General features: G+C 34.5%; 1 protein-coding gene and 1 long non-coding RNA gene across 2 annotated transcripts; both read right to left on the reverse strand.

The window, feature by feature from the left end:
* Positions 1-715: 715 nt before the first annotated feature.
* Positions 716-1,569, reverse strand: LOC145819564 (uncharacterized). The gene is made up of 2 exons (XR_014360316.1): positions 1,213-1,569; positions 716-1,020 (listed from the first exon to the last, which is right to left on the reverse strand). It is a non-coding gene; the product is annotated as an uncharacterized LOC145819564 (long non-coding RNA).
* Positions 1,570-2,375: 806 nt separating this feature from the next.
* LOC145819565 (uncharacterized) lies at positions 2,376-20,540 on the reverse strand. The gene is made up of 8 exons (XM_082913531.1): positions 20,512-20,540; positions 8,860-9,143; positions 8,140-8,308; positions 3,594-3,832; positions 3,296-3,517; positions 3,116-3,208; positions 2,909-3,016; positions 2,376-2,823 (listed from the first exon to the last, which is right to left on the reverse strand). The coding sequence occupies exons 2-8, from the start codon at positions 9,133-9,135 to the stop codon at positions 2,380-2,382; spliced, it is 1,551 nt and encodes a 516-aa protein (XP_082769657.1). The 5' UTR covers positions 9,136-9,143; positions 20,512-20,540; the 3' UTR covers positions 2,376-2,379.
* Positions 20,541-21,956: the final 1,416 nt, after the last annotated feature.

The following is a 21,956-nucleotide window of genomic DNA, read 5'->3' on the forward strand; positions in this document are numbered from 1 at the left end:
TGGTTTCGTCATTGAATGTTTGTCACTAAAAACCAACGTGACGAAAAATAATTTCGTCACCAATGAAATTACTTCAGCGACGAAATTTTTTGTCACCAATAAAACAACATTTTGTCGCCAAAAATTCTCATTTTCGTCACCAAATAGTGTTTCAATACCATATTTATAACTTTAGTTGACGAATAAATTTCTCACGCATGTTGATCATTGATGAGGAAATAATTTCGTCACAATAAGATGTAAAGATGACGAAATTTTTCGTCTTCAAAAGTCATAATTTTGTCACCAATAAAACAATATTTTGTCACCAAAAATTCTCATTTTCGTCACCAAATAGTTATTCAGTACCATATTTATAACTTTAGTTGACGAATAAATTTGTCACGCATGTTGATCATTGATGAGGAAATAATTTCGTCACAATAAGATGTAAAGGTGACGAAATTTTTCGTCTTCAAAAGTCATACATGGGTGACGAAATATATTTCGTCACAAATATATATATACGTGACGAAATTTTTAGTCACCAAACAACAAAATAAATAAAAACTTTCATATATAAACTGCAATAAATTTTGTCACAAAAAAAGTTTATTGGTGACGAATAATCACTTTGTCATAATAACAAGTACAAATGACAAAACAAATTCATCACTAAACTTGTTCCATATTTTATATTCAATTTAAATTATTATTTCACAAATATCCCTGCTCATATCCCAATAGCTTTTTAATTGTACTAAGAAATCCAGTAGCTATTATACAGCACTCCACAAAAAAATTCACTAAATAATTTATTTTATAAATCAAAATATATCCATCAAACAACCTTAATAATAATCCATTAAGTATCACAAAAAAACCATCAAAGTAAATCCCAAAATAAACTAACGTGGAGTCCACCAAAAAAAATCAACACTCAATCTTAATTTGCAACTACAACTAAGCATCAGTTTAGGAAAAAAATTCAATAGTTGATCTTCATTTGCAAGTATGCTTCCGAACGTCATCAAAACCAACCTACAAAAAAAATAAACAAGGCAAACATTAGCATAGAATGTATATATATAAAGTTTATTATAATAGCAAAGTTTTATTATAAACTGAAAGCCAAATATCATAAACTTAACAAATATACAGAACTGTTCTCAAGATCACAAGCTTGAAGTTATTGAATAGAAATTAACAGAGATTAACTAAAAAGATGAATACCATGCTCATTCCCACCCATGGGCTTTGCAATGATCACCTTAACATGGCAATTCACTGTATCCCTAGAATTATGCTCGGATCAAAAACTGGCTGTGACCCACGGACAGCAGCCAAACCAGTTATAACACTACAACATCTCATGGTAAGAACCAAAGCATGCAGTCAATGAGAATGGGAAGGAACAAATATTGTGGCTGCTGCACAAATGGGATTTAAAAAAATTTTGAAGAGAGAGAGACAGAGAGCAACAACCTACAATGCAAAAAATGGAAAACTGGACCATTAGCTTGGTGAGTTGTGACAGTAATGACCAAAATGGATGTAGATAATAAGCTTATTATTTTTAACATTAGCATTAAAAGGCCACGCACAAAACCTAAAAACAGCTCCCTTCTAAATTTAGAAAATAATACACACTGCTATACGTATTATTGTGTTTTAACATTGATTGCTTCCTTTTTTTTTTTTTTTTTGATCAACAAAAACTTTATTGATGAAAGAACCTTACAAGAAGGAGAAAATACATCAATAAAGGGGACAAGAAAGGACAGGGGAGAGGGGGATGATGCACAGCACCAAAACCAAACTGTTGGTGACGGACCAACAAGAACACAAAAAACACAACAGACAGCAGGATAAAACGCACACAGCAAGCTACCCATCCCAGCAAAGGTATATACAAAATATACATCACCAGGCCTACAATTAGATTCACATCCAAAACTGAAGCAAAACTGAAGCAAAATTACCTAGACCAGCTGCCCAGCAGATCTGTCCACTCACACAGCATAGAGATACAACCAGCAAAGCAGAATGATACCAACAGCAGAGCATACAGATACCAACAGCAGAGCATACAGATACTTGTGACTTAGGCTATACAGATACCAACATCCACAGATAGAAACACACCTAACAGCAGGCTATTATCTGACTTAGTTTTGTCTCTACTTTGGTTCGTGTGTATTTTAACTAGAGTCCTGCTAAGTAAGAATTTTGATAATGAATCTATTTTCATTAAATACATCTTCAAACTTGTTAAATCTTAGTTAATAAGTAGTCAAACTATTGTACTTTAACTAGTATATACTAACCAACATGAGAAAAATAAAATGATAAAGCGAGCGAGACTTACCAAAAAGGCGATGTACAAGTGCATGGGATACCTCATCCTCTAAATTGTCCTTTGAAACCTTGCTTCTTAAGAAACTCCATGATGCTTGATGTGATCTCAAAATGCTCGTCAATCGACCCATTCATCTTCCCTATCTCTTTATTTTGTGCTTGAATTTCCTCTCTTTGTACTTGAATTTCATGTTTCTGTGCTGTAATTTCCTCTTTATGTGACTGAATTTCCTCTTTTTGTGACTGAATTTCCTCTTTTTGTGACTGAATTTGCTCCTTTTGCTCTTGTATTTCCATCTGTAGACGCCTCACATAGTCACTGTCAGTTGAAGCACTGGTAGTCCTGACAGAGAAGGAACGCCTCAACCCGAGTCCTTTAACATATCCCGACCTTGGCTTTAGCACCTTCACAGATAGCTCCTCCGGAGTAATTGGAACCACACCAGGTCGGGAGCAATGTTCAGCTTGGATCTTTATCATATTATCCTGTCATTTAAAAAAAAAATAGAAAAATGAATAAAGATACAATTAAAATTGCAATCATCCTAATACAAAAGGTAAATATACATACATAATTCTCTTCGCACTCCGGAGAAATCCACTGCTTTGTGACATCATTAAAGTCTGTAGATTTGTAAACACATGGCAACTCTGGCAGTTGGCCCCCATTTGCAATTGTCTGATTTTTTTTGTTCAACTAGTAAGTTAAATAAGAATGATGGTAGTAGAATAATCTTTAAAAAAAAAAAAATCGAACAAAAAATTAAAGAAGACCCACCGCCTCGTGTACCCTAACTGGGAGAGATTTTGACCCACACCTATGCTTCGTCTTCAATTGATTTCTATTGTCAATGTTAGCATTTGATTGCTTCTACAAGGAGGAAGTTCCAATAGAAAAATATATATATTAGGAAGACAAGGTAATTGTCAACAATAAATAAACATAAGAAAAGTTTACCAGCCAATTGGCATCATTCCACTTCTTGTCAATCAAGTTTTTCCATTTCTCGAGGTCACATTCAGGCGGTGGGTGGTTTCTAGCATACTCCTCTCCCTTAGCACTTTTAAGGTTCAGGTATTTTTTTCGTAGTCTGTAGGTGTAGCTGCTCAAGCTCCGTCCACACTTTGTTGCCACCGCTTTGCTAACATTTGTGGAGTCACCTTCCATGTCAAATTGATCCTAGCAACAGCCACAAATCTTGTAAGTCATAATTAATTATATTACATTAATTCAATCAATTATGTAAAACTTTTACCGTTAGACGCTGAAACATAGGTGCCGTAACTTCTTCGTTGACATGTTTCCACCTGCGAATGCTAAAGTCTGGCAAGTGTGTTCGGACCTCAACACCAATTTTGGAGACTAATTGAGAGGCATGATCCCCCACTGGTGCACGATACTCCTGTGGTATAGGAACTTTGAGCTTTCCATCTTTTTGAACCATTGCTTGAACCTTCAACCCGCGTGTCAAGCCACGAGGGTGTCTAGTAGGCACTGTTTTAAAGACATAACATTGACTGGTTAACAATTAATTAAAGCGAAATCATAAAAGCAATATAAGTAACTTTTTTTACACATTGAACGGTTCTACACAAATACAAGAAAAAGATTGCTAAATTTGCATTATCTACGGTTATCTACGGTTCCTGAAAAATTAAAACCAATCCAATCCGTTTAAATTGTGGAACCAATCCAAACCAATCCGTTGAAACACGGATTGGATCGGTTTAGGACCACGGATTTAAATAATTAAATAACAAAAAAAATATAGACATTACATTTCCATTCCAATAGCAACATAGCTGCTGAAAACCTGTAAACGATATAATTAAACAACATCCATTCCAATGGCAGCCTGTAAACAAGCTTCACAGAACCTCAAGCCTTGACAGGATATCTACAACTATCATTAACTGTAGGGTGCATTCATGTTTCATAGGCATATGGCTCATCTGAATTTCAAACCTTATACAATGCATAAGCCATAAATCAATAGTTCTACTTCCAGCCTGAAAAGGAATAATAAAAGATAGCCATGAAGACAAACCCAAGTAGTTGAGATAAAATTCTGTCAAGTTCGCTTGAGCCAATCAAGATGACAATAATATCAAACAGTCCAAGAGTCCAGATATTGCTAATGCTAGATACAATAAGAATCAAGATAATTGCAATAACAGTTTGATTTCTTTCACATACATAAACATGATTAAAATTCACCAGATGCACCCCAAAAAAAAAAAACTCAGAAACATGTGGGTCCCAAAGGGTGGAAAAAGTAACATTTGGGGTTCAAGCAACTCTTCTAATTTGCATGGTTATTGTTGTGTGTTAGTTTTGTGGTTTTGAATTTGAAAATATGTATATATGCATGTGTGTCTATATATATATATATATATACTGAGAAATGATTTAATTGTAGACTCAAAGTTCAACACAGTTGTCAAGTCATCTCTGATGCATTGGAATGATCAATCTTCATGTTCTAGCTTGATTTAATGCTTGCTTTTATCATTTTTTACTTGAATTGCGATACTTTTTTCTCACAATTTTAGTTTGTTTTGGTTTAATTCTTCTCAATTATGGTCTATATTTGTTCTTCTTTATACTAAAATTATTTTACTCATTTCTCATGAATTTCCAAACACTGCTACAGACATGACCATAGACCATAACCAAAATAATAGAGATTTGCCCAAAATTTAATGAGCCCAAATGAAGCTAGGAAAATAGGATTTTGATGGAACAAGTAATAGAGATATTTGCTAGAAAAAATAAGTTGTAGTGATAGAAAAATGAGGCTTTGTTTTTGTCCTTTGAATAGCAATCTAGGAAGCACGAAGACAACAACAAAGTAATTAAAAAATAAGGTTCTATTAAGGTGAAGTGCTTGCCCACATGGCTTTAATGTGATACAATAAGTTTTTGTTTAATTGTAGTGATAGACTTTTTCATGCCATTGTAAGTCACAATATATCTGCTTAGTGAACTCATAAAACATGATTATAGTAAAGATTTTAAAGGGAACATGATTTGTTTAATTGAACTATTTTATTTTCTTTTCTTAAATTCTAGAGCTTTGTTTTTCTCAATAAGGAATTCAATGACAGCCATGACTACTTAATCATTGTTTCTCAAACTAACTTAACAAAGAGGGTCTTAAAAATGCTTTCTTCTGCAGTCCTGATTTAGGTAGGCAGTTTTTATTTTTATTGCAGTTATGAAATTAGCTCAAAGGTTGAAATTTTAGCTTTGGATTTTTTAGGAAATCACATTATCATGTTGTTTTTCAAGCAAGACAGTTTTTCATGTGTCTTAATGGGAACATGGCCACCAGCCCCGATGGCCACCCGGCTAGTTTCTTTAAGAGTTCCTGGGAGGTTTTGGGTAAAAATATTGTTGAGGCTATTAAATCTTTTTTTTACTTCTGGTGAACTTCTTAAGGAGGCTAATAGGACCTTGATTGCTTTGGTCCTTAAGGTTGATGAAAGTAGGAAGAAAGAGAGAGGAAATCTTTCAAAGATATTTCTTTATTATTAGTTGCACACCACATCAACATACCACGAGTTCATTTATATACACAGATATATGATTTGCTCTAACTAACTAACTAAGATTAACTAACTAAGTTTGTTACAGATCAGTTACAGAATCTATTGAGAATCAGTTGGAATCTGTTGAGAATCAGTTGTAGATTTGTTATATACAAATGATCTCATGTACACAGACTAGATGCTTGTATTGGTCTCTCATCATGAACACCAATAGTTGACTTGCAATTATCATACACACCAGAGTGAGCAGATCTCCTATTTGCACCTGCAGTAGCTGAAGATATAGCAGAGGCATCAGATGTAGTAGGTGCAGCTGATATAGATGCAGCTAATATAGATGTTGATGAAGCTAGATGATCAACTGAAGCTGGATGAACTTGAGCTAATGTTGATGAAGCTAGATGATCAACTGAAGCTGAAGCTTTATCAGGCCCCTTCAAGCTGAAAGGTGGGAGACCAACTAAAAGCTTGGATTGAAGAAAAAGAAAATGAGACACAGGAACAGATTTGGTAAAAATATATGACACTTGATCAGAAGAAGACACATGACGAATAAGAAGTTGCTTAGCTGAAACTTTTTCGCGCACAAAATGATAATCGATCTCGATATGCTTTGTCCGAGCATGAAACACAAGATTAGCAGCAAGAGAAAGAGCAGACAAGTTATCACACCAAAGCACAGGAACAGAAGAATGGCATATATGCATATCTCTAAGAAGCATGTGAAGCCAAGCAACTTCAGCACTTGCAAAAGCCATAGCCCTGTATTCGGCTTCAGTAGAAGATATAGCAAAGGCATCAAATGTAGTAGGTGCAGCTGATATAGATGTTGATGAAGCTAGATGATCAACTGAAGATGGATAAAATTGAGCTGATGTTGATGAAGCTAGATGATCAACTGAAGCTGAAGCTTTATCAAAGGTTCCTAACCCTAGCAAGGTAGGGAACTACCGTCCTAAATAATAAAACTTGTGTGCACCTAGTGAGACTTGTGGGTTGAGTGATGTTGAGCATATAAATATTTTTTTTTCTAATGTTTGTTATACAAATTGGCAAGCTGATACATATTATGAGGAAATTTTTTGTTTGGTGGGTTGAGATGAATGTGAGCATATATTTTCTTGAGTGTTTTATGTGTGATTTGAGAGTGTGGATTGAGTGGCTAAGGACTATACTGTGTGTTTGTTCTCAACGTATTTTGTTCTTTCCTTTTGGTCCTAACTGATGGTTGTTATACTACTTAAAATGGGTCGCTCATGTGTTTAACACCCCCATAGCTCTCGTTATGTGGTGGTTGAACATATGTAATCCTATGTTTGAGTTGGTGTATCTGCTGCTTGGGTTTGCTGAAACTGGGCAGTGGTTGGTTCTAGTATACCTACTGCTATTATTAGGGTTCTATGCACCTTTAGCTGAGCTATACTGTAGGGCATGATGCAACTGTGCTATGGTCTAAAATCTGGGACTATTATAGTGAGCTATTTGTTACTGCTGTACATATTGCTACTGTTTGATTGGTTGGATCTGCAAATCCTGATGGAGCCATGTAGTTGGTTGATGCTGCCGTAGTTGGTGTATCTAGTTGCTATTGGCTACTACTGTTACTATTGGTATTACTGCCTTTTCTATTGGAAAATTTTGCTACAGCTAGAATGCTGTTTATTTGTGTCTTGTACAGTTGGTTATTTGTTGGAGTTTTCGGATGCTCCTCCTAAATTGTTTGTTTTTATTTTTGTTTGCTGTCTATATTTCCTTATTTTATGGCCCCTCTTTGTCTGTATGGGGTTTGATTTGGTCATGTTCTAGGGTTTAGGCTTTTTATTTTTTTTAGCAGCGTTTTAGTCTTTGTCCTGTTGTTATTAGGGCCTGAGGTATACCCCTTGTATATGTTATATATTTCATTGTCTTAATTTATGACTTATTCACCTAAAAAAGACAGTTTTTCTTGAAATTAGCTCAATGGTTGTACTTCTAAATTTCCTATGTAGGCAAATGATTACCAAGTTCCCAAATAATTTCTCCTTCTTCAATGTTTTTGTTCAAAGAACTAGGAATGCTTGAAAACTAAGAGCATCTCCAATAGAGATGTTAACTTTGTGTGTTATATGACAAAAAATTACAAGTGAGACCAAAATTAAAATAAAAAATAAAAAATCAATCCCTATGAAACAAATTGCTTGAAATTTTTTGCACCATAGAATTATATTAAAACAGAGAATTTGTTTAGCTTAGTAAAATTCAGTATCTTACCGACACTAGATTGGGGGGCTGCCTCCCTCGGTGCCTCCATATCGACATCAAGTGGCTGTGAGTGTTGGGTATCCACATTGTCATGTAAATCCCCATTTGGAACAACAATTGCCTCGTGCGAAGGTTGAAGAGATGAATGCGCCAATCGTTTTGGTGGCATTGGTAAGCCCTAAAAAACATAATACAAAAGCATAAACAATAAATACATAAAAATGGATAACTAAAGATATGTATATGGAAACCCATCAAGGCCACTGTTGATATTTGTAATCTGATCCAGTCCACTCCTTTTCTTCCCAAGACTGGTCCTGACAAGTGGTTGCTTTGAATATTTTTAAAATGGTCAGGTAAAGGGTGTTGTCACTCAAAAACCTGTAGGCAAGTTGAGTGGTTGAGTGGTTGTGAGCTACCAGTAGTTCTAATATCTTTAATTGGTTTTCCCTAATTGTGTGCTTTGCAAGTTGTCAATCTGGTGTTTCCAACATGGTCAAATTATGTCTTATTTCGTTATACATTTGTGTTCCAGCTAACTTACTCCTACAGTTTGTTTTGGTATGCATATTGTTGTATGTAGGATGTATATTTTCTAGTTTTATTTTATGACTTATTCATCCAATAAAGTATACGGAAATATAAAGATAGTATTAACAAAGCATCGTTAACAAATATATAGCTATCGGTGACATAATAAAAAAAAATGAATGGCCATACATATAGTACCTCATCGTCAACACTTTCAAAGGACTCAGCATCAGTGTCATCCTCATGATCTGACGGTATGTAGTCATCATCATCTACCCTAATTTTCTTTCCCTTTTGATGAACACGATTGGGCTGAGTAGAACCCATCAAAGAAGTTGCTATACGCTTCAATTGTAGAGCATCCATTTTCTTATTATTCTTCTTGATTGTCTTATATCTTTCCATTTCGTACTCTGTTCGCTTCTGTTTCGCTAGAAAACCTGGTTTGATCCATTGTTTCTCCCCTTTGGCCATTTGGTTAACTAAAAAGCATAAATTGATATCAAACATGAAATATAAAGCATAATTTTACTTGAAGAGACGCAACAAAATATATCATAACCATGTAATGCATTAAAAACATATGTCCATATAGAAACCTAAAAACAACAAAAACTACATATCATAATCCATATCAGGTTCCATATCAAGATCCATATCATCTTCAAGTACGCCAAGTTCTTCATCTTCTTCATCATCTCTACCATCTCTCTTTGTTTTATTTGAAATAACCTCAGCTTCAATATCATCCCTATGAAATCGAATAATATCTTCAATGTTGATCGGGACAACTGAGTTAATGTTTTCTTGTTGGAATGCATCATTAAATTCTGGTTGATCTGGTGGTTCTCCATCACCAACCTCTGGCACATCAAACACACCTCTATGTTGGACCCGTTGCACGACTTGCCAAGGTTGCCCCCATTTGGTGTCATTCAAGTAGAACACTAGCTTAGCTTGACTAGGCAAGATAAAAGGGTCAGATTGATACCATCGGCTTGTGACATCGATGCTTGTGCAATATGTGTCAGCTCGTACTGTTCTACTTCTACCAGTGTTACCGGTGTTGTACCATTCACATTGAAACAAAACAACTTTATTTTGGCACATGTACTCAAATTCCCATATATTGCACAAGTGACCGTAGAATTCGTGCATCTTTCCCTTGTAGTCCCCTTTGGTAAGCACACCACTATTTTGACTCTTACGACGATTGTCTAATTCCTTCGTGTGGAATCTGACACCATTGATTATACAACCCGAGTACTCTTTCACTAGCAAATTAGGACCATTCGCTAAGGACCACAATTCTTCGGTTGCTTCTGGTGCCTCATCAACTCTCAATCTATTTATCTACATCCACATGCAATGTGCAACACTTGAATTATGTTAGTAATGTTTGTATTTTATAAAAGCCTAATAGTGTTTGGCCAATTGTGAATATTAAAAATGACTTACATATTCTTTGAACCACTTTGGAAATTCCTTCTGTTGTATCTGAGTTATATCTTGTCCACTGGGAATTTGTAACAAATTCTTGTGTTCCCTACTCAAATAGTTTTTGTTAATGTGTGAAATACTACTATTATTAATGACTAATAACATGATAACTGTTAAAATATATATAATTATAAGAAACACGTACTGAAGATACTTCTCTATCTCAGGGCTATTGTATAATAAGAACCAATGAGCAATATCACGAAGTTCCTGTGACATCTCAACATGCTTTCTGATTTGGCCAATAGGACGAGCAGTTTCGGTGAATATTATCAAACCTTCACGACGGACTCCATAATCTTCATTTCGTGCATCTCGATTATGCACGGTTTCAATCCCTTCAAGATACATTGAGCAAAAAGTAATGCACTCCTTGACAATGTAAGCCTCTGCAATAGAACCTTCTGGTCGAGCTCGATTGGTGACAAACTTTTTCAAAGATCCGAGAAACCTTGAAGAGATAACCAATTAGGAGTATGGTTAGGCACACAACATAATCTATACCTTTCATTTGAAAGTACAATTTTAGAAATTACCTTTCAATCGGGTACATCCACCGATATTGCACAGGTCCTCCGAGAATAGTCTCACGTGGCAAGTGAATGGCCAAATGAACCATCACATCGAAGAAGGCTGGAGGAAAGATCTTTTCAAACTTACATAGTATGAGTACTATACGTTCCTCTAATTTCTCCATTTCACTTCGTTTCAGTGTCCTTGAGCATAGATCTTGGAAGAAGCTACCTAACTCAAAAAGTGCTGTATTGATCTCTTTATCTACGTAACCACGCATCCCAATAGGAAGAATCCGTTGTATAAGTACATGGCAGTCGTGGCTTTTCAATCCTGTTAATCTACCATTTTTTGCATTTACTGATCTCGAAATGTTTGCCGCGTACCCATCTGGATACTTGACTGATTTCAAGAATTCAAAGAAACCCTCTCTCTCTTTAGGGGTCAATGAGAAGCTGGCTCGCGGCTTCACATATGATCCATCGGGATTTGTTGTCAGCCACAATTCTTTCCTTATATTCATGTCTTCTAAATCCATTCGTGCCTTATCTGTATCCTTGTTCTTTCCATCAATTCCCAACATCGTTCCAAAAACATTTTCACTAAAGTTCTTCTCCACATGCATGACATCAATGTTGTGTCGAAGCCTCCTTTTCTTCCAATACGGTAGCTCATACAAGATGCTTACCTTTGTCCAATTTGGGTTCTGACGAGGTCTTTTCCTGTTGCTTGGATGTTTTCCATATGTGACACCCGTCACGCTGCCCAATTGTTCTTCAATCTTTTCTATCGATATCACCAAAGATCTCTTACGTTTTTCATGCTTGCCATTATATGCTCTACTCTTTCGCCTTTCTGGGTGGTCATCAGGCAAGTAGCATCGATGGTTACTGTACGCAGTCTTACTTCTTAAAGATTCAAAATATGGTTCATCATTGCAAGTGTAACAAGAGTAATGACCCTTTGTTCTCCATCCAGAAATGTCACCAAATGCGGGCCAATCATGTATCGTCCACAGCAAAGCTACACACATGCAGAAAGTCTCACCAGTCGAGGCATCATAGGTTAATGTACCATTTTTCCATAATTCATTCAATTCTTCCACTAAAGGTCTCATGTAGACATCAATATCAATTCCTGGTTGTGATTCACCAGGAATAAGTAATGACAACATGAAAAATGGGTCCTTCATAGCCAACCACGGTGGCAAGTTGTACGGAATGAGTACGACAGGCCACAAACTATATGAGTTATTCATATTTCCGAAAGGGTTGAAACCATCAGTAGCCAACCCTAGCCTCACATTCCGAGGCTCCAAGGCAAATTTAGGATGTTGTGTACCGAATTCCTTCCACTCATCACTATCTGCAGGATGCCTCAATACACCGTCATCTAGACGTTTTTCCGTGAACCATTTCATATCCTTAGCTCTTTTCCTCGACATGTACAACCTTTTCAATCTCGGTGTTAACGGGAAGTATCGAAGAACCTTACGAGAGATCTTCTTACCTCTACCATGATTTGTCTTGTATCTAGAAGCCTTACAATTTGGACATTTATCCAATGTTGCATTCCCCTTCCAAAAGAGCACACAATCGTTTACACAAGCATCAATGAGCTCGTATGACAAACCCAATTCACGTAGTATTTTTTTAGCTTCATAAGTTGACTTTGGAACCAAATTATCCTTTGGTAAAAGTTTTGTTAAAAACTCTAGCATCATGTCAACTGACTTATTACTCCAATGGTTTGTTACCTTCATATTAAGTATCTCGATGACAAATTTTAACAAAGTGTAATTTGTGCAACCTGGGTACACCTCACGTTTGGCATCATTCAATAATTTATCAAAAGTGCGAACCTCCTCCTCTTGAGTTGTATTAGTTGATTCCCCTCTTATTCGATCTTCCACTAAGGCATCAATACCTCCCAAAACCTCATTGCCCTCAACGGGTATATCATGATGACAAGCCTCGTTTGATTCACGGGGTTCCCCATGCACGTGCCAGATAGTGTAAGTTGGAATAATCCCATGTTGCAGCAAATGAATTTGAACAATTTGAAATTTTTGACGAACAACATTCACACACTTTCGACAAGGGCACAAAATTTTACCATCTCGATCGATAACCGCCATTGCAAAACGGAGAAATGATATTACCCCATCATTATATGCCCGACTTATCCTTCCATCAACTGTGCTACCTAATGCAATCCAACTCTTGTCCATGTCTGACTATGCCGAGTTAATTAAAGTTAGGTGAATAGGACAAATTTTATATAGAAAAATATATATATATATTTCAATTAAAAAAAATTTCAAGTTCAATGATTATACTGAGTTATATAAATTACAACCACACATAAATCAAGTGAGACAATAGCCAAAGCAATTTAGCGTAAACAGAAGAAGTATTCACAACGAAAACATAAACCACAGCAAAATAACCATCAATAAGAAGACAAATATCATAAGTCAGAGAAAATTTAACCAATAAAACAGTGAGCTGAGAGTAAAAAGCAGATAACATGGCACAGAAAGAAAACCCACAATATGCCACATTGAGTTTCTAAAGCAGTCAATTTAAGTACTCAAATATCCAAATGCAAAATGATATGATTGAACTACACGTATTTGGAAAAATATATATATGCCCCGAATACCAGAATTGACAAATCTATCAACTAAATTGGGATATTGAAAAAATAAGACATTGGGAAACAATAACTATTCTGGCTCACATTTCACTCGGTAAACAAAATGTGATTAAATTTTGTAGAGGAACTTAATAATGTACTTGAGGAGCTATGCATATAAGAAATGAACAATGCCAATATAATTGATAGCCACATGCGACAATTCCAATGAATGCCCCGAGACTATTATTTAGTACTTAGACTGTTATTGCAGTTAGTACTCTGTTTGATTTTCTCTTTACTCAACTATATACGAAGTCCAGAGAAATTAAAGCAACATATGCTAATTTAAGGGTGTAATATTCCAATTTTCATTAAATTGATAGTTGTGAGAGAAAAATAATTAATTAATATGTAATATATAATATTTTATCTTATTGATTATTTTAATATTTTTTATTTTTACTGACTATTTTAGCCAAAATCTATCATCCCAAACATATAGACTCAAACTCCCCTAAAAACTTAGAAATGCACATGAGAGAGAGGACTGGGGCCACTGTTTTGTTTGGGAAGTGTTGGATTGGAGATGATAACAGTGAATGGTTTGTAAGAAAAAGTTGAAAACCCTTGAAAGAGAGAATAATTCCTTAATGGAGCCAAGGGGCTGTGAACTGTTACTCACTGTTTTAGATAATTCAAAGTATACAGATTTTGGATGCAAAGCTCAGGGTCATAAGCGGCGCAAATAAATTATTTTAGCCAAATAAATAAAATAAAATAAAAATAAAGAAAAAAGATTGACACTCTACCCTATATCAGTACACGATATAATATAGTATAAAAATTATATAAATTTATAAATTTTATAAATATATTGACTTTTTTTTAATAAAAAAAAAATCAACAAAAGAAAAGTTTCTTGATGAAAATTGCAGATATACAAAGAGAGTGTACAATATACAGATACATCAATAAGAAAATCCATAGATAAATGCATCAAACTGAAACACAAATGAAAGACAAATTAGAATATGATATCAGAACACCAAAAGCAAGATATTAATCGTAGAACATTAAAAAGATATTCACTTCAAGTAGACAAAGCTCAAAGATATCATATATACTAATCAGGTCTCCACATTTCAATTTTTTTGTCACTAATTTTCTTTGGCATCCAACGTGCCTTTTTAAATGATGGTGCATAATGCTAAGGGCACAAAGGGAGCTAGTAAAAGTAATTCAAAACATAATTACCAAATAAAGTATGTAGCATAACTTTAAACTTAATCTCACCTATTTTTCTCAGCAAAAATTAAGATTTATTGATGTAATAGAAAAGGTTATAAAAGTACACCGCAAATACAAAATGAAACTTAAAGCTGTTTTGGGAATAAATTAAAAAATATTACAAAAATAGTCAACTCTTTTCTTTCCGTTTTTATATGTTTTCTTATAAAAAAAAAAAAATCAAAAATCAACTTTTCAAAACAACCCTTAATATGATTAACATTCACAATTCATTTAATTTTTGAATAAATTTTTCAAGCTTTGTAATGTTGCTATAAATGAGAATTAGTATATAGAATTAGATACAAACATGGGGTCATTTTAGGGCAACTTAGAGCTGACTCTCTTATACGTTTCATATGGGATTTTAGGAAACAAAGATTGTAAACTAATCAACTCAACATTTATATACTGAGAAAGTAAAGCCTAATGAGTAAATGTGGAGACCTGATTAGCATTATTACCTTTATTCTTAAACATAAACAACCCCACAGAATAAGAATTTCGACATGCACATTCTCTAGAGTTGAGCTTAATGAGTAAATGGACTAGCTAATGCCACAACAAAGCAACTTAACATACCATAAGGACTTACTAATTAGGTCCCCCACGGTAGATAATTAATAAATACTTATGGTAGTGATTTTAGCAACAAAAGTACTAAGAGCATCTCCAACCACACTCTTTATTTTTCACTAACTAAAGTACAAAAAAAGGACACTCTTTATTTTACCTAATTAGTTTAGCTATTGTGTGTTCCAATCATACTCTTTATTTTAACTAGTCATTCAAACTAACTTAACCAATTTTCAAAACAAAAAAAGCTATATATATTACTGTATTTTTCATAGAATGCCACATACACACCAAACGCTGAAATGGTTGCCAATGTGACATTTGCGATAATATTTTTAAAAATAATATTTTTTAATATTAGTTTTAAAAATACTATAAAAAATAATGAGGAAATGACTAAGATTCCCAGTTGGAAGCAAATTAATTAATAAATGGAGATCATTTCAATTTAAACACTCCTTGTTTTGTTGAAAATGATTCAATGATAATTTTAGATAAATAAATGGAGATCATGTAAATTCAATAAAAAATGATTCAATGATAGTTGCAACAAACTCTCTAATGATATATAACAAGAGCTAACATTCTGCTTCCAATGAAGAATTCTGCTACGATTAAAGCTAGAATCCCAAGTCTACAACCAACTCTGTAATGATATATAAAAGAGCTCTAATTCTGTTAACATTCCATCAAGCCTATATATTATAGAACTAAGAATTCTAGTGAAATTAAAACTAGTTTTGAAGTTTCAAATGAACATGAATAAAAGTATTTTGGTGGGGATTAACCTTTCACAGACAAGATTGCAGAGGTTAGCTGGGATATCAGGTTGTTCATAAACTAATTTTGTTGGCTTGTTCCTGTTTGGAGTTTGAAGTGAACAAGGAGGCACATAGACACCAACCTTGTCACAATTTGACAAAGCTCAACCATGTCTTCAATTCCTATCTCCTATCTCTTATCCTCACGTACAAAATAATGGGTTTGTGCTCTAATAACTAAATTAATTGAAATGGGAAGGAAACTGGTATGCTTGATTGAAATGTTTGATCCATTTCAATCAAACACTTCACCAACCAGACTCCAAACAGGAACACACCAACAAAAACTAAGAACAACAACCAACACACAGCATCAGTAACATACAGGGACAATAGACACACACAGATCAGAAACAGATCAGCCAAGAATCTGCAACAGAGCAGACAAAAAACCACGACCAGAGCAGACAAAAACCAGCAACATAGCAGACAAAAACCAGCGACAGAGCACCCAAAAACTAACAACAGATCAGTAACACACAGGAACAGATCAGCAACTTATTTGATGCATATTCCAATATACAAAGATTCATGATTAGGAAGATCTAACTCCCAAACAAGCATTGACACTAGATAATGTTTATGATGATGTTTACGGAGCTAATATGGGATCACCTTCAAGCCAAGGCCCCAAGCTAGACCTCTTGTCCAAAAAACATTTAGAAAAAAAATTGGGATTGTGTTCTTTCTGGATAGGTGATTCTACTCTTCAATGTTCTTAAAGATTGAAGAGTTGCTGCCTTGAGTCAATGCTTAGGGCTCCAACCAGGTCAAAACTATGGGTACTCTGCTCTCACATATGGAGAAAGGCATATGTATGAATTAGAATATGACAGACTTCCACATTTCATTCTATCAGACCAACTCAGTGGAGATCATAGCCACTAGGAGGAATTCCACCAGAAGTACAACATAAGATTATCTAGGGGGTAATACTTAAGGTGAATTGGTATACCCTTGGAGGAATTCCACCAAAAGCATCTGAAGTTTACAAAATACCCAGGGCCAATAAAAATCAACATTGGTTTGCCCAATTTGCAACAAAATTTCAATAACATTTGACCCCTTCATGTACTTAACTTTGCCGCTGCCTTCTACTACCACTCGGACAATGACAGTAACCGTATTTTATGGTGATGGGAGTGGTCTTCCAACGCAATACACTGTTACTCTCCTAAAACATGGCTGCTGTAAAGATCTCAGTCAGGCTCTGAGTACTACATGCTGCTTAAGGAGCGATGAAAGCCTGTTGCTTGCAGAGGTAATTTATATCTTCTTGACTTCTATTATATATTTACTAATCTGTTGCTAATTCTTTATGTATTAGTCTTCTGAAGCCCTGGATTTTTAATATGCAGGTTTACGAACATCGAACATATCGATATTTAGAGAACCCTTCGGAACCATTACCTTCTATAAAAGATGATGAACATATTGTAGCCTACGGGCTTCCAAAGCGGGCAGAATTAACAAGACTAGAGATATGTCATCGATACTTGGAAAAGTGAGTTCTCATTCTTGAATCCTTAGTTGTTACGTTTCCACTTGGCTAAGATTAAAAAATCTTGAATCCTACCATGCCTTGTGTGTTTGGTCTTTATTGGGTAGAGTTGACATGTCTGAATGAGTCTATGGTTTTTATTTCCTTGTTAGGGATGCCAAATTGCCTAGTTGCATAGATGCTCTGATTGATCTTTTTAGTTTTTTGGTCTGAAGGCAATGAACTACATTATAGGAATAACCCTTGAACAAAAAGCCAAAAAGGAAGGAAAAGTAATAAAAAAAGTGAATGAAGGTGGGATGTAACCCAGGTCTGAAGTCCGGTTGCTGTGTACTAGGATAGATGACACCTTTGTTTTAAGTAAACATTTATTAGGTTTAAGACTTTTTCCTTGTAACTAAAGCATCATTGCTTTCCAGATGTTTGTCAGATAATTTCAAGGGCAGTGAGAGGAAACTTTTGTTGACACCACTGGTTACTTATCTGGAGGACACACAAACTGGAGCTGACATCGATCTTGCTATTAGTAGAGTGTTGTCCCCATTGAGAAAGAAAACTTTTTTTAGTTCAACTATTGTTCATAGTGGCAAGGAAAATGGCTCTGCTGTGGAAGCTATTGATGAATCAGCAAACATCTACGCTACCCATTCTGGACCTGGAAACCAGTCAACGGACAGCTTAGAACTGGAAGAAATGTCCTACAGGGAGTTGAGCTTTCAGCTCTGCATAACAGATAACAGAGGTTTGAACTGCAGGCCTATTTCAAAGGATTCACTCATAAAAACTGGTCAACTGGTTAAAGTTATGTTGGATTGGACTGATAAAGAACACAAATTATATGATTCCAGCTACTTAAAGGATGTTCCTGAGGTTCACAAGACCAAGCTTACTGTGAAGAAAACTCGACAAGAAGCTATCTCTTTATTTTCATGCTTGGATGCATTTTTAAATGAGGAACCTTTAGGGCCTGATGACATGTGGTAGAACACTTTTAATGCTTTTGACCAGCTGAATTGCATATTTTCAGAGCAATTCACCTCAAGTATTACTGCCTCATTTTTTGTTGTTTCAAAATTTCAATGTAGGTACTGCCCTCGTAAAATTTGTGGGTAGGGAGGATGCATCAACATTTTAAACTAGAAAAATTCAGCCTTCCCATTGGAAACATATTCTGTCTATACAAAAACCACACGCTACAGAAACAAATTACAATAGGAAAATTTCCTACATTTATGCTAATTATAACCATGCTTATAAGTTATATCAATATAAACGTGACAAAGCTGCTTCTGAAATGGGTATTGAATCCCGTATAGATTATCAATTTCTTGAACATCATTACATTTCAAGTTCTAAACAGTGGAAATAAGTTGGAGAGGAAGCGATAGAGAGATTGAGGATGTTAATGATCAAAGGCTATGGTATATAAAGATTCAAGATAAACACTTGTCACATCTTTATGTAGACAGCTGGGGAAAAAAAACGGCAATTTTAATGTAAGAAGTAAACAAAATAAGCCTATCAAGTACATGGCAACAATGTTTTATTGATCATGAAGTATTTGGAGTATTTGGAAATGCCAACAATAACTTGAGGCTTCTGATCTCATTTACAACAATTGAAAAAATAAGACTGTCAACACAGCAACCGACTGCCTTCCACTGGTTCTATCATACAACCACCTCAAACAAGACTCTTCGTAACCAATAAAATAAACCATAGTGCAAATTAAGTATGATTAATATTGCAATAAAATTAGTACAAAAGCTAACAACATTCGAACTTACTCATATCCAGGATAAGATAAAAGCAATATTAAAAGGGTGAAATAGTACAGAAAAGATATCTGTAAAGACACAAAATTAAATAGTAATTGAACAACCAAACATAGCAGGCTTGTGAAAATCAAACATGTGAATTTTAAAAACAAAAGTTCAACAAAAGTAATTTTCTCAGGGGAAAAAATTAACACAATCAACCATAAAAATACTAATTTTAAGTAACAGAATCATTGTTAAACTTTAAGAGAATCAAAACGTGTTACAATTTAAAGATCACGTACATGTGGACAGGCCTCTAAGGACTATGATCAAGATAAAGACAAAATAACTAAACCAACTTGATATTTTGGCATCATCACCATAAAGAAAAGCTTTCGAATTTTTCAGTTGCAACTAGTATTTGGGACACTACTTGATTCAAATGGTTCTTACAAAGACCGAATATATCTAATTAAATTTCAAATTCGACAGTCCATCTTTCAAAATTAAGGAAAAATAATTATTGCACAAATTTCAGTCCCTAGACCTCCCATTCTAGAAAATAGATCTGTTTTAATCTTTTCTCTGTTCATCCTCACATACAGCTTTCCAATTAAGCTCCATTCCAGAAAACGTAATATGTAATGGGTATAGAACTATATCAGCAATTTGAAGGGAAAAAAAAATACACAATCTGAAAAAAAAAATAAAAAATAAAGAGAAGATGCCCACAGCCAACTAAAACAAAGGCAAGAAATAATTGCAGTAGCAGAGCATCAGGCATGTACAAGGATCCTCAAATAGCCATGTACAAGGATCCTCAAATAGCCAGTCATGGTATCCAAGAAGAATCAGGAGGATGATCACAGAAGCAAAGGAATCGATCGATATCAGTAAGTAATCAATTTTATTTTTTTATGAATAACCTAAGTAGAAAAACCTATAAAATAAACAGATATTAAACAAACATTCAAATATAGAGAGGAGTTGAACCCTAATTTTATTAAAAATACAGACAAACAATCCAAATCATATGAAATATTCACATTTAGTCAAGGGCTTTTACTAAATTCAAACTCTTAATTATAATCAATAGGACATTCATTCTCAAGTTTATAGCAGAAAACTTGCTGGAAAGAATAAAATACAGCATTAATTCTGAAAATTAATTTCGAAAATTAGGGAAAACAGAGATAGAGAAATAGAGAAATTGAGTGAGAGAGAGAGGGGGAGAGAGAAAGAGGACCCATACCTGATGGAAGAGAACACACAGCAGTAAAGGAGATACGTCTGTGGCGACACTGAAGGAGGAAAACAGGGACGGCGCTGGAGAAGAATACACTGAAGGGGCGCTGGAGAAGAACACACAGCACTTGTGTTTTGAGAGGGAGAGGGAGAGGGAGAGGGAAAGGGAGAGGGGGAGAGACAGAGATTGATAGGGAAACTATTCGTCAGTTTGTTTTGAGAGGGAGAGACAGAGATAGAGGCCCATGCGAAGACTGATAAAAAAATAATAAAAAAAAAGGAGGGAAAAATAAAACTGATAAAAAAAAAAGAGGGAAAAAAAAATCTAGGCAAAAAAAAAAAGAAAAAATAATATATATTTTTTTTATTACCGCTTAATATGTCAAAATTCTTCTTTGAAAATTGGTGGCAAATTAATTCTCACTAAAAGGCCTAAAAATATTAAAAATTATTAGTGACGAAAATATATTTCTCACCAAATGTTCTTAAAATATTCAAAATCAAGTTTTTCAAAAATAAAAAAAAAAAATTAGATTATTGGTGACACAAATATATTCCTCATTAATAATATTTTAATTATTGAAAAAAAAAATTCTCACCAAAACTTTCAAAATTTTGGCACCATAAAAAAAAATTAGTGGGAAAAATTTAGGTGACGAAACTTATTTTTTTCTCACCTAAAAGTAAATATTTATTGACGAAAATAAATTTTGTCACCTATTATTTTTCTTTTTTTATTATACGTGACAAAATTTATAATTCCTCATGGATTATTCTTATTTAGTGACGAAATTTGTTTTCTTCACTAATTTTTGTCACCACACCAAAACAGAGAATAAGAGAAAAAGACACCAAAAAAAGAGCAAAGAGAAATCATGTACCAAATCATCAAGCAAAGAAGATGTGGCGGTTACCGACAAGGCTGCTATTGGCGGTGACGATCGACAAGACTAATAGAGGCGACGATGGCGATCGGCATGGTGGAGGAGCAAGAGGTAAGACAAATTAATACCCTATTTTGAGAGAGAGAGATGATAAACAGAAAAAAGGATAAACAAAATTAATACCTTTTTTTTTTTTTATTGTCGCTCAATATATCAAAAATTTTCCACCAAAATTGGTGACAATATTATTTCCTCATCAAAAGATATCAGAAATATTAAAACGTTTTGGTGACGAAAATATATTCATCACAAATAATTTTATAATTAGTGACAAATTTTTTTGTCACCAAAAGTCCCGAAATTTTGGCGCCACCCAAAAAAAATAACGGGAAAATTTTAAGTGACGAAACTTAAGTTTTCCTCACTAAAAATGAAGTATTTATTGACGAAAATATATTGTCACTTATCATTTTTATTTTTTTATTATATGTGACAAAATTTATAAATTCCTCACGAATTATTTTCATTTAGTGACGAATTTTATTTTCTTCACTAGTTTTCGTCACCA

The sequence above is a fragment of the Camellia sinensis genome, chromosome 2, assembly GCF_055761805.1.
Source record: "Camellia sinensis isolate YWXY chromosome 2, ASM5576180v1, whole genome shotgun sequence".
In the NCBI taxonomy this organism is placed as follows: domain Eukaryota; kingdom Viridiplantae; phylum Streptophyta; class Magnoliopsida; order Ericales; family Theaceae; genus Camellia; species Camellia sinensis.

What these genes read in the sequence shown, in the direction of transcription:
- LOC145819565 (XM_082913531.1), bottom strand. Translation starts at nt 9,135, where the DNA reads ATGGCCAAAGGGGAGAAACAATGGATCAAACCAGGTTTTCTAGCGAAA. An exon ending in CTATGTTTCAGCGTCTAACG is followed by an intron (nt 3,518 to 3,593) that starts GTAAAAGTTTTA and finishes GGCTGTTGCTAG; the next exon opens with GATCAATTTGACATGGAAGG. An exon ending in CAGTTAGGGTACACGAGGCG is followed by an intron (nt 3,017 to 3,115) that starts GTGGGTCTTCTT and finishes AAAAAAAATCAG; the next exon opens with ACAATTGCAAATGGGGGCCA.